Consider the following 12,919-nt stretch of genomic DNA (forward strand, 5'->3'; position numbering starts at 1 on the left):
CTGGAATGGGCTACAAGACCATCGCCAAGCATCTACCATTAAAATTATAGACTGATCATTTCTTTGTCAGTGGGCAAATGTACAAAATCAGCAGGGGATCAAATACTTTTTTCCCTCACTGTATGCTCCTAAAAGCCAATGAGGAGATGGGAGAGGCTGGACTTAAAGTGCGACAAGCGTCACAAATAGAACCAAGTTCTATTTTAGCGCCTGGCTATGCAGAGGCTCGTTGACGTGCGCGAGCTGTGTGGGTGCAATGATTGAATAACGTGTGTGTAAATATATTTTGCAACGCTTGTGCAGGCGACAGGATCGGTGTGGTAAGCATGTTAGTGAATATCCATTTTAACAGGTGACCTAATTCCCTGCACCAGCTGCCACAGAGACTCACTACAATATCCCCTTGCTGGAGAGGACAGACTGCAGCTGTCTTTTCCAGCATGGCCGTCTAGTGACTACTACACACCAGTGGGTCTGCCCCTGACACAACTGTTTACTTCCCTAACCAGTGTTTATATAAGGGGTATTAGAGTAATAGGCTTCCAGTCAACTATCCGCTGGCTTTCAACTAACCAGGTGTAATGTATTTAGTCTCAATCCGCCGGCCCAGTAGGACATTAGGCAACACTCACACACACACTTAAAGATGCACTTATGCAGAAATCGCTCAGCCATTTCCAGTTGCTAAAATTCTAATAGTCTGCCTAATTTCAGTTAATGTGACCAAAACAAGCGAGTATAGTGTAGAAAATCATTGTTCCATCTAAAGATCTGTGAAATATATTTTCCATAAGCAAACATATTGTATTTTCTGCTGTTTAAAGCTGGTGTACAAAGCCGAAAGTAAAAGATGCAAAAAACAAACTTAAGCATGAGAAGTATAGAAACAGCGCACATAGAAAAGATATACCGCGTCTTAGACATGCTTTCAATGAGAATGACAGATCTATAACTCACATTTCTATGTGAATTTGGTCAGGCAGCCCAAAAAAGTGACACATTGCAGCTTTAATAATCAGGGGCACAGCTTTGGGACATAATATACAGTACCAGTCAAAAGGTTGGAATCAAATCAAATTGTATTGGTCACACACACACATTTTTAGCAGATGTTATTGTGAGTGTAGCGAAATGCTTGTGCTTCTAGTTCTGACTGTGCAGCAATATCTAACAAGTAATATAACAATTCCACACAAAAAATCTAAACTCTGAAATAACACACAAGGAATCATGTAGTAACTAAAAAAGTGTTATACAAAACAAAATATATTTGAGATTCTTCAAAGTAGCCACCCTTTGCCTTGATGACAGCTTTGCACACTCTTGGCATTCTCTCAACCAGCTTCATGAGGTAGTCACCTGAAATGCATTTCAATTAACAGGTGTGCCTTGTTAAAGTTAATTTGTGGAATTTCTTTCCCTCTAAATGCGTTTGAGGCAATCAGTTGTGTTGTGACAAGGTAGGGGTGGTATTAAGGTTGCACATTTTGAGGAATATTCAGAGGTGGAAACTTTCTGTGGGAATTAACGGGAATATAGGGGAATTAACGGAAATGCAAATTAATATTAATACCATATAAATGTAGATGTTTTTTGCATTGGATATATTTACCATATCATATGGTGAAAGAAACAAACCTTTTACCTTATCATAAGTAGACATTAAAAATGATTAAATCCTTCCAATAGAAAGAAAAAACAACAATTTAGTTACGAATTGAACTTTAATTAAATGAGTTGACTCTTCACATGGATGATTTTCAACAAAATAATGGGAATATTCAATGATCCCCAATGATCCATCGCATCTCACAAAAACGTTTTCAACATACATTTCTCAAATTATAGTCTAGAAATTAAAGCTTTGGTTGTCTTCCTCTCAGGCTTCCATGTCTTCTCTCTGGACCTCCTCAATGTCCACCTCTTGAACATAAGACTCTGAGGCCTCATCTTCACTGTCACTTTCCAACTTTGTTGAGGATGTCTTGTGGTCAGGCTCAAAAAGTCTCAAATTTGCCCAGATGGCCAACCCTTGTATTGGTCAGCCTGTTGCGTGCTTTGGTGTGTGTGTTCCCAAACAAGGACCAGTTGCGCTCCGAGGCAGCTGATGTTGGTGGGATTTGGAGGATGATGGAGGTTACAGGGGAAAGAGCCTGAGATCCACAAAGTCCCTTCCACCAGGTGGCTGAAGAGATATGTTGGCACGACTGCCATATTGCATCTCCATCCCAAAGCCCTTGCTTGGAAGTGTACTTCGCCAGACTGCCAAGAACCTTGCCCTCATCCAGGCCAAGGTAGCGAGACACGGTAGTGATGACACCATAGGCCTTGTTGATCTCTGCACCAGACTGGGTGCTCCTGCTAGCATACTTGGGGTCCAACATGTACGCTGCGGCGTGTACTACGGGCTATAGGCAGAAGTCTTCACGCTTTTTGATGTATTTCAGAACTGCAGTTTCCTCTCCTTGGAGCAATAGTGAAGTGGACAGGCAGTATGGATTTCTTCTTTTACATCTGCAAGCAGAGTCTGAACATCAGACAGGATGGAATTGTCTCCATCAATCCGTGCAATGGTTACTGCTATAGGTTTCAGGAGTTTCAGGCTGCTTACCACTCTCTCCCAAAATACAACGTCCAGGAGGATCCTCTTGATGGGGCTGTCCATATCGGCAGACTGTGATATGGCCATTTCTTGGAGAGACTCCTTCCCCTCCAGGAGACTGTCAAACATGATGACAACACCACCCCAACGGGTGTTGCTGGACAGCTTCAATGTGGTGCTCTTATTCTTCTCACTTTGCTTGGTGAGGGGGCGATTGCTGCTATAACTTGATGACCCTTCACATACCTAACCATTTCCTTGGCGCTCTTGCAGAGTGTATCCATTGTTTTCAGTGCCATGATGTCCTTGAGGAGCAGATTCAATGCATGAGCAGCATAGCCAATGGGTGTGATGTGAGGGTAGGACTCCTCCACTTTAGACCAAGCAGCCTTCATGTTCGCAGCATTGTCTGTCACCAGTGCAAATACCTTCTGTGGTCCAAGGTCATGATACCTGCCTTCAGCTCATCTGCAATGTAGAGACTGGTGTGTCTGTTGTCGCTTGTGTCTGTGCTCTTGTAGAATACTGGTTGAGGGGTGGAGATTATGTAGGTAATTATTCCTTGCCCACAAACATTCGACCACCCATCAGAGATGATTGCAAAACAGTCTGCTTTATGATTTTCTTGACCTTCACTTGAACTCTGTTTGAACTCTGCATCCAGCAAATTAGTAGATAAAGCATGTCTGGATGGAGGGGTGTATGCTGGGCGAAGAACCTTCAGAAATCTCTTCCAACACACTTTGCCTGTGAGCATCAGAGGTGAACCAGTTGCATACACAGCTCGAGCAAGACATTCATCAGAATTTCTCTGACTACGTTCCTCCATTGAGTCAAAAAAACTTTGGATTCCAGGAAGACCAAGAGCTGTTGCTATAGATAAGGTGTCTGATTCATCATTTTTCATCACTTTTGTCAGAGGTTGCTTGCTGTGAGTGCTGAGGGAACTTTATGCACTTGGCCAGATGATTCTGCATCTTTGTTGCATTCTTCACATATGATTTGGCACAGTATTTGCAAATGTACACAGCTTTTCCTTCTACTTTAGCTGCAGTGAAATGTCTCCACACATCAGATAGTGCCCGTGGCAGTTTCCTGTAAAGATTTGAAATTGTTAACAAGTTAGAAATTATTTAAACACACTTTGCTGTAAGCTACTATTTATTAGTTAACAAAAATCATGTATGTCATAGAAAATATATTCACACCAACCAATATTGTAATCAAAATTTACCAGAAAGCATGTAGTCCTTGGCTCAGACAGTGTAGCAGTGTGGGCTCGAAAAGCATCACATTAGTGTCCATCACAGCTTTACATGTGATGGAAGAGTGCACTGTACATGTGATGGAAGAATGTACTGTGCATGCAGAGGGTTGCAATTCCATTGAATTGGGAGAATTGGGGATAGTTTAACCAAAATATGCCAGAAGACCTAGAATTGCCTTATGTGTATCCCACAAAAATGTTCACTGTTATAAGCTAACTTTTTTTTTGAAGAAATTAAGCAAAATTCTCCAAATTCCAGGGCTTAACTTCCCATGGAAAATTTCCAGAAATTTACCGGAAAGTTTCCGACCCTTTGCAACCCTAGGTGGTATACAGAAGATAGCCCTATTTGGTAAAAGACCAAGTCCATATTATGGCAAGAACAGCTCAAACAAGCAAAGAGAAACGACAGTCCATCATTGCTTTAAGACATAAAGGTCAGTCAACACGGAACATTTCAAGAACTTTGAACGTTTCTTCAAGTGCAGTTGCGAAAACCATCAAGTGCTATGATGAAACTGGATCTCATGAGGACCGCCACAGGAAAAGATTACCCAGAGTTACCTCTGCTGCAGAGGATACGTTTATTACATTAGAGTGTCTAGTATGAGAAACAGACGCCTCACAATCCTCAACTGGTAGCTTCATTAAATAGTACCTGCAAAACACCAGTCTGAACGTCAACAGTGAAGAGGCGACTCCGGGATGCTGGCCTTCTAGGCAGAGTTCCTCTGTCCATTGTCTGTGTTCTTTTGCCCATCTTAATATTTAATTTTTATTGGCCAGTCTGAGATATGGCTTTTTCTTTGCAACTCTGCCTAGAAGACCAGCAACTCTAATGTACTTGTCCTCTTGCTCAGTTGTGCACCGCGGCCTCCCACTCCTCTTTCTATTCTGGTTAGGGCCAGTTTGCGCTGTTCTGTGAAGGGAGTAGTACACAGCGTTGTATGAGATATGCCGTTTCTTGGCAATTTCTTGCATGGAATAGCCTTCATTTCTCAGAACAAGAATAGACTGACGAGTTTCAGAAGAAATGTCTTTGTTTCTGACAATTTTGAGCCTGTAATTGAACCCACAAATGCTGATGCTCCAGATACTCAACTAGTCTAAAGAAGGCCAGTTTTATTGCTTCTTTAATCAGAACAACAGTTTTCAGCTGTGCTAACATAATTGCAAAAGGGTTTTTTAATGATCAATTAGCCTTTTAAAATGATAAACTTGGATTAGCTAACACAACGTGCCATTGGAACACAGGAGTGATGGTTGCTGATAATGGGCCTCTGTACCCCTATGTAGATATTCCATTAAAAATCAGCAATTTCCAGCTACAATAGTCATTTACAACATTAACAATGTCTACAGTGTATTTCTGAACACTTTTATGTTATTTTAATGGACAGAAAATGTGCTTTTCTTTCAAAAACATTTCTAAGTGACCCCAAACTTTTGAACGGTAGTGTATTTGTATTTTCTTCAGTCAGATAAACACTCCGAACAGCCTACCCGACCGCTCGGTGGCGTCCGACTGGTCCTAAAGCACACTGTTGCCCCGTTTAGTATCACATTTCCATTATAAAACACAAAAATGCAATTTCGGAATGTGGGGTGGAGTGTAAGTTGCGCCCCTGTTAATAATAATATCACACTTAATGCCAAGGCTGTGGGGTAATGGGTCAGTCAAAGGTCTAGTAGTAGATATTAATCAAGTTTCATTAATTAACATTCAAGGACCATTTCATTTATACAGTGCATTCGGAAATTATTCAGACTACATCACTTTTTCCACATTTTGTTATGTTACAGCCTTATTCTAAAATGTATTGAATAAAACATTTTTCCTCATCAATGTACACACAATACCCCATAATGAAAAAGCAAAAAACTTTTTTTTAATCAATTTTAACAAATTTATTAAAAATTAAAAAAAAAAAATCCTTATTACATAAGTAGTCAGACCCTTTGCTATGAGACTTGAAATTGAGCTCAGGTTCAATTGATTGGATATGATTTGGAAAGGCACACATCTGTCTAAATAAGCTCCCACAGTTGACAGTGCATGTCAGAGAAAAAACCAAGCCATGAGGCTGAAGGAATTGTCCGTAGAGCTCCGAGACATGATTGTGTCCAGGCACAGATCTGGGGAAGGGTAACAAAAAATGTCTGCAGCATTAAAGGTCCCCAAGATCACAGTGGGCTCAATCATTCTTAAATGGAAGAATATTGGAACCACCAAGACTCTTCCTAGAGCTGGCCACCCGGCCAAACTGAGCAATTAGGGAGGAAGGGACTTGGTCAGGTAGGTGACCCAGAACCCGATGGTCACTCTAACAGAGCTCCAGATTTCTTCTGTGGAGATTCCTTCCAGAAGGACAACCATCTCTGCAGCACTCCACCAATCAGGCATTTATGGTGGAGTGGCCAGACGGAAGCCACCCACTGATTATCTGATCTGATGAAAGCCAAGATTGAACTCTTTGGCCTGAATGCCAAACGTCACATCTGGAGGAAACCAGGCACCACTCATCACCTGGCCAATACCATCCCAACGGTGAAGCAAGGTTGTGGCAGCATCATTCTATGGGGATGTTTTTAAGCGGCAAGGACTGGGAGACTAGTCAGGATTGAGGAAAGATGAACATAGCAAAGTACAGAAAGATCTTTGATGAAAACCTGCTCCAGAACGCTCAGGACCTCATACAGGGGCGAAGGTTCACCTTCCAACAGGACAACGACTCTAAGCACACAGCCAAGACAACGCAGGCGTGGCTTCGGGACAGGTCTTTGAATGTCCTAAGTACAAGTGTGCCAAGCTTGTAGCGTCATACCCAAGAAGACTCAAGGCTGTAATCGCTGCCAAAGGTGCTTCAACAAAGTACTGAGTAAAGGGTCTGAATACTTATGTAAATGTGATATTTCAGTTTTTCAATTTTTTATACATTTGCAAAAATGTCTAAAAACCAGTTTTTGCTTTGTTATTATGGGGTATTGTGTGTAGGTTGATGAGAGAAAAAAACAAATCAATCAATTTTAGAATAAGGCTGTAACGTAATAAAATGTGGAAAAAGTGAAGGGGTCTGAAAACTTTCAAAATGCACTGTAGATATGCTATCTAATGTCAAACCAACTTTGCCACGGTCGCACACCAGCTGGCTGAAGCAAATTTGCGAAATTATTTGGCTAACTTTTCCACCTGTGAACACACAAGACACCCACATCAAACCACACCCCGAAACCAACTCGTTTGAATTCAGTCAGGCCGCTAGCATTTTTTTATTAACCAAATCTAAAACACGGCCAAACCAGAAAGTCCAGTCGCCCTTTAAACGGATGATAGCTGGCTAACTTAAAATGTAACATTTGTCAGACTTGTCATAGCTCAAAAGTGGTGTAAAGTCGACCTGAGCCCGTATTCCACACCATATCTGGTAAACAGATTCTGTTGCTAAATGAAGGAAAAAGAATCCTAATGACTCAATCCCAATCATCAATAGGCAGGTATGTGCAGATAGGCAGGTATAGGCAGCTAGTCAGGTAGGTGCTTTTCAGAAGTGAGGGTGTATCTGTAAGATCTAAAAGAGTTTTAGGTGTGTTTGTGTGTTTACAGATGTGTGTGTTTTTCAGATGTGAGGATATGTTGCCAGTGAGGGTGTATTTCTCAGACCGGAGGGTGTGTAAGGTATGTGGAGACGAGGCGTCAGGCTGTCACTATGGAGCTGTTACCTGTGGGAGTTGCAAGGTGTTCTTCAAGAGGGCCGCAGAGAGTGAGCCACACACACTCATGCACGCACATACACACACACATCAAACACGACACAAACGCACACACGCCATACACATACACTCGCACACATACGTTTGTCTTACTATCCTTGTGGGGACCAAACAATTGATTCCCATTCAAAATCCTATTTTCCCTAACCCTAACTCATAAACCTAACCCCTAAGCCTAAAATAGCCTTTTCCCCTGTGGGGACTGGAGAAATGTCCCCACTTGTCCTTGTTTTACTATCCTTGTGAGCACTTCTGGTCCCCACAAGGATAGTAAAACCAAAAACACCCTTGCACACGAAATGGGATACCCAATTCCCCTGAAGCAGCCTCGTTTGTTATTGTGTCCCCAGGTAAGCAGAATCACCTGTGCGCCAGCCGTAATGACTGCACCATCGATAAGCTGAGGAGGAAGAACTGTCCTTCCTGTCGTCTCAGCAGATGCTTCCAGTCTGGAATGAGCCTCAAAGGTAACAACTTTTACCATAACATACATGACTGTTAAATGGAGAGAGGGAGTGAAAGAGATAATGAAAAAGAAGGGAGAGAAGAAGGGAGCAGAGATAAAGAGGGGAGGAAGGCTAGACACACCTGTATTTTGGTTACAGGGTCTATGAAAAAGCAGGAATCATGACTAGGTCTTCAGGTTTTAATTGACCATGTTTTTTCCCCCCTACCCCTTTCAGCTACCAACAGCTGGTATACAGAAGCAGGCGTGGTAAAATAGTGGGATTTTCTGTCTGTCTCTCTCTCTTTGACAGTTTTCACAATGACGATAGCAAAGGGACATTTTATAGAACTTCTTGTGAGGTTCTATAGAGACAATACTGTCGTGTCAAATTGTGCAATTATTATTTGAAAATTCTGTCAAATTGGTTGTTGATCATAGCTAGACAGCTATTTTCAGGTCTTCCCATAGATTTTCAAGCAGATTAAAGTCTGTCAGTCTGCAGCTCCGCCACTCATGAACATTCACTGTCTACTTGGTGAGCAATCCAGTGTAGATTTCAAAATCAAATCAAATGTTATTTGTCACATGCGCCGAATACAACAGGTGTCTGTTACAACACCTTACTGTGAAATGCTTACTTACAAGCCCTTAACCAACAATGCAGTTCAAGAAATAGAGTTGAAAAAATATTTACTAAATAAATCAAATCAACATTTATTTATATAGCCCTTCTTACATCAGCTGATATGTCAAAGTGCTGCACAGAAACCCAGCCTAAAACCCCAAACAGCAAGCAATGCAGGTGTAGAAGTACAGTGGCTAGGAAAAGCTCCCTAGAAAGGCTAAAACCTAGGAAGAAACCTAGAGAGGAACCAGGCTATGAGGGGTGGCCAGTCCTCTTCTGGCTGTGCCGGGTGGAGATTATAACATAACATGGCCAAGATGTTCAAATGTTGATAAATGACCATCATGGTCAAATAATAGTAATCACAGTGAACAGGTCAGAGTTCCATAGCTGCAGGCAGAACAGTTGAAACTGGAGCAGCAGCACGGCCAGGTGGACTGGGGACAACAAGGAGTCATCATGCCAGGTAGTCCTGAGGCATGGTTCTAGGGCACAGGTCCTTCGAGAGAGAGAGAGAAAGAAAGAAAGAAAGAGAGAATTAGAGAGAGCATAGTTAAATTCACACAGGACACCGGATAAGACAGGCGAAATACTCCAGATATAACAGACTGACCCTAGCCCCCCGACACAAACTACTGCAGCGTAAATACTGGAGGCTGAGTCAGGAGGGGTCAGGAGACACTGTGGCCCCATCCGATGATACCCCCGGACAGGGCCAAACTAAAGAAGTAACACAATAAAATAACAATACATAAGATAAGATTTCTATGAAAAATACTTATAATTCACAGCAGACAAAAAAAACTGTAAGAACTGTTCTCGTTGTGTAGAAAACAGGGTCTGGCCCCGAGCCATCTCTCCCTGGTACCTTATAGAAGAGAAACATTAACTCCTACTCTGGAATGCGGTATCACCCAAAGACATCGTAAATCTCCTGTCAGTGTTAAATCTCCTAGAGGCCCACTTTCAGTTCACACAGACACGATAGAATTATAAGAACCCTCTATTCTGTTGCATAAAACAACCATTTGATGCAACTACAGTATTATAACATAATCTTACAATTTTGCTCTCACACTGTTAAGGAGCTTTTTGGTCCCAGACTTTGCGCTCCGGTAACCCTCGCAATGCGGTAGCAGAGAGAACAGTCTATGACTTAGGTGACTGGGGTTTTAAATATTTTTGGGGGCCATCCTCGAAAACCTAATATATCGGTCTTGGATGGCAGGAAGATTGGCCCCAGTGATGTACTGTGCTGTACGCACTACCCTCTGTAGCGCTTTATGGTCGGATGCCGAGCAGTTGCCATACCAGGTGGTGATGCAACCGGTCAGGATACTCTCGATGGTGCAGCTAGTAGAACTTTTTGAGGATCTGGGGACCCATGCCAAATCTTTTCAGTCTCCTGAGGGGGAAAAGGTGTTGTCGGGCCCTCTTCACGACTGTCTTGGTGTGTTTCCCCTACAACTCATCCAGAGCTCCGCAGCCCGTCTGGTGTTCAACCTTCCCAAGTTCTCTCACATCACCCCGCTCCTCCGCACACTCCACTGACTTCCAGTTGAAGCTCGCATCTGCTACAAGACCATGGTGCTTGCCTACGGAGCTGTGAGGGGAACGGCACCTCCGTACCTTCAGGCTCTGATCAGTCCCTACACCCAAAGAAGGGCACTGCGTTCATCCACCTCTGGCCTGCTGGCCCCCCTACCTCTGCGGAAGCACAGTTCCCGCTCAGCCCAGTCAAAACTGTTCGCTGCTTTGGCACCCCAATGGTGGAACAAGCTCCCTCACGACGCCAGGACAGCGGAGTCAATCACCACCTTCCGGAGACACCTGAAACCCCACCTCTTTAAGGAATACCTGGGATAGGATTAAGTAATCCTTCTAACCCCCCCCCAAAAAAAAGATATAGATGTACTATTGTAAAGTGGTTGTTCCACTGGATATCATAAGGTGAATGCACCATTTTGTAAGTCGCTCTGGATAAGAGCGTCTGTTAAATGACGTAAATGTAAATGTAATGGTGGTAGGGACACCAAGGAGCTTGAGACTCTCGACTAGAGGTCGACCGATTATGATTTTTCAACGCCGATACCGATTATTGAAGGACCAAAACCCGGCGATGCCGATTACATCGGCCGATTTTTATTTATTTATTTGTAATAATGACAATTACAACAATACTGAATTAACACTTATTTTAACTTAATATAATACATCAATAAAATCAATTTAGCCTCAAATAAATAATGAAACATGTTCAATTTGGTTTAAATAATGTAAAAACAAAGTGTTGGAGAAGAAAGTAAAAGTCTAATATGTGCCATGTAAGAAAGCTAACTTTTAAGTTCCTTGCTCAGAACATGAGAACATATGAAAGCTGGTGGTTCCTTTTAACATGAGTCTTCAATATTCCCAGGTAAGAAGTTTTAGGTTGTAGTTATTATAGGAATTATAGGACTATTTCTCTCTATACGATTTGTATTTCATATACCTTTGACTATTGGATGTTCTTATAGGCACTTTAGTATTGCCAGTGTAACAGTATAGCTTCCGTCCCTCTCCTCGCTCCTACCTGGGCTCGAACCAGGAACACATCGACAACAGCCACCCTCGAAGCAGCGTTACCCATGCAGAGCAAGGGGAACAACTACTCCAAGTCTCAGAGCGAGTGACGTTTGAAACGCTATTAGCACACACCCCGCTAACTGGCTAGCCATTTCACATCGGTTACACCAGCCTAATCTCGGGAGTTGATAGGCTTGAAGTCATAAACAGCGCAATGCTTGAAGCATTGCGAAGGGCTGCTGGCAAAACGCACGAAAGTGCTGTTTGAATGAATGCTTACGAGCCTGCTGGTGCCTACCATCGCTCAGTCAGACTGCTCTATCAAATCATAGACTTAATTATAACATAATAACACACAGAAATACGAGCCTTAGGTCATTAATATGGTCGAATCTGGAAACTATCATCTCGAAAACAAAACGTTTTTCCTTTCAGTGAAATACGGAACCGTTCCGTATTTTATCTAACGGGTGGCATCCATAAGTCTAAATATTCCTGTTACACTGCACAACCTTCAATGTTATGTCATATTTACGTAAAATTCTGGCAAATTAGTTCGCAACTAGCCAGGCGGCCCAAACTGTTGCATATACCCTGACTCTGCGTGCAATGAACGCAAGAGAAGTGACATAATTTCACCTGGTTAATATTGCCTGCTAACCTGGATTTCTTTTAGCTAAATATGCAGGTTTAAAAATATATTATTGTGTATTGATTTTAAGAAAGGCATTGATGTTTATGGTTAGGTACAGTCGTGCAACGATTGTGTTTTTTTTCGCAAATGCGCTTTTGTTAAATCTTCCCCTGTTTGGCGAAGTTGGCTGTCTTTGTTAGGAAGAAATAGTATTCACACAGTTCGCCACGAGCCAGGCGGCCCAAACTGCTGCATATACCCTGACTCTGTTGCAAGAGAAGTGACACAATTTCCCTAGTTAAAAGAAATTCATGTTAGCAGGCAATATTAACTAAATATGCAGGTTTAAAAATATATACTTGTGTATTGATTTTAAGAAAGGCATTGATGTTTATGGTTAGGTACACATTGGAGCAACGACAGTCCTTTTTCGCGAACGCGCACCGCATCGATTATATGCAATGCAGGACACACTAGATAAACTAGTAATATCATCAACCATGTGTGGTTAACTAGTGATTATGATTGATTGATTGTTTTTTTATAAGATAAGTTTAATGCTAGCTAGCAACCTCATCAACCATGTGTGGTTAACTAGTGATTATGATTGATTGATTGTTTTTTTATAAGATAAGTTTAATGCTAGCTAGCAACCTACCTTGGCTTCTTACTGCATTCGCGTAACAGGCAGGCTCGTCGTGGAGTGCAATGTAAGGCAGGTGGTTAGAGCGTTGGACTAGTTAACCGTAAGGTTGCAAGATTGAATCCCCAAGCTGACAAGGTAAAAATCTGTCGTTCTGCCCCTGAACAAGGCAGTTAACCCACCGTTGTCCGGCCGTCATTGAAAATAAGAATGTGTTCTTAACTGACTTGCCTAGTTAAATAAAGGTGTAAAAAAATGAAAACTTGAAATCGGCCCTAATTAATCGGCCATTCCGATTAATCGGTCGACCTCTACTCTCGACCCACTCCGCTACAGCCCCGTCGATGTTAATGGTGGCCTGATC

General features: G+C 42.2%; 1 protein-coding gene across 1 annotated transcript in view; it reads left to right on the top strand.

The window, feature by feature from the left end:
• Positions 1-12,919, top strand: part of LOC115167995 (androgen receptor) — a 34,864-nt gene that overhangs the window by 2,660 nt on the left and 19,285 nt on the right. The window contains exons 2-3 of the mRNA XM_029722826.1: positions 7,491-7,630; positions 7,991-8,107. Of these exons, the coding sequence (XP_029578686.1) occupies positions 7,491-7,630; positions 7,991-8,107 (257 nt within the window). The remainder of the gene's footprint in view (positions 1-7,490; positions 7,631-7,990; positions 8,108-12,919) is intronic.

Source organism: Salmo trutta, chromosome 3, assembly GCF_901001165.1.
Source record: "Salmo trutta chromosome 3, fSalTru1.1, whole genome shotgun sequence".
Lineage (NCBI taxonomy): Eukaryota > Metazoa > Chordata > Actinopteri > Salmoniformes > Salmonidae > Salmo > Salmo trutta.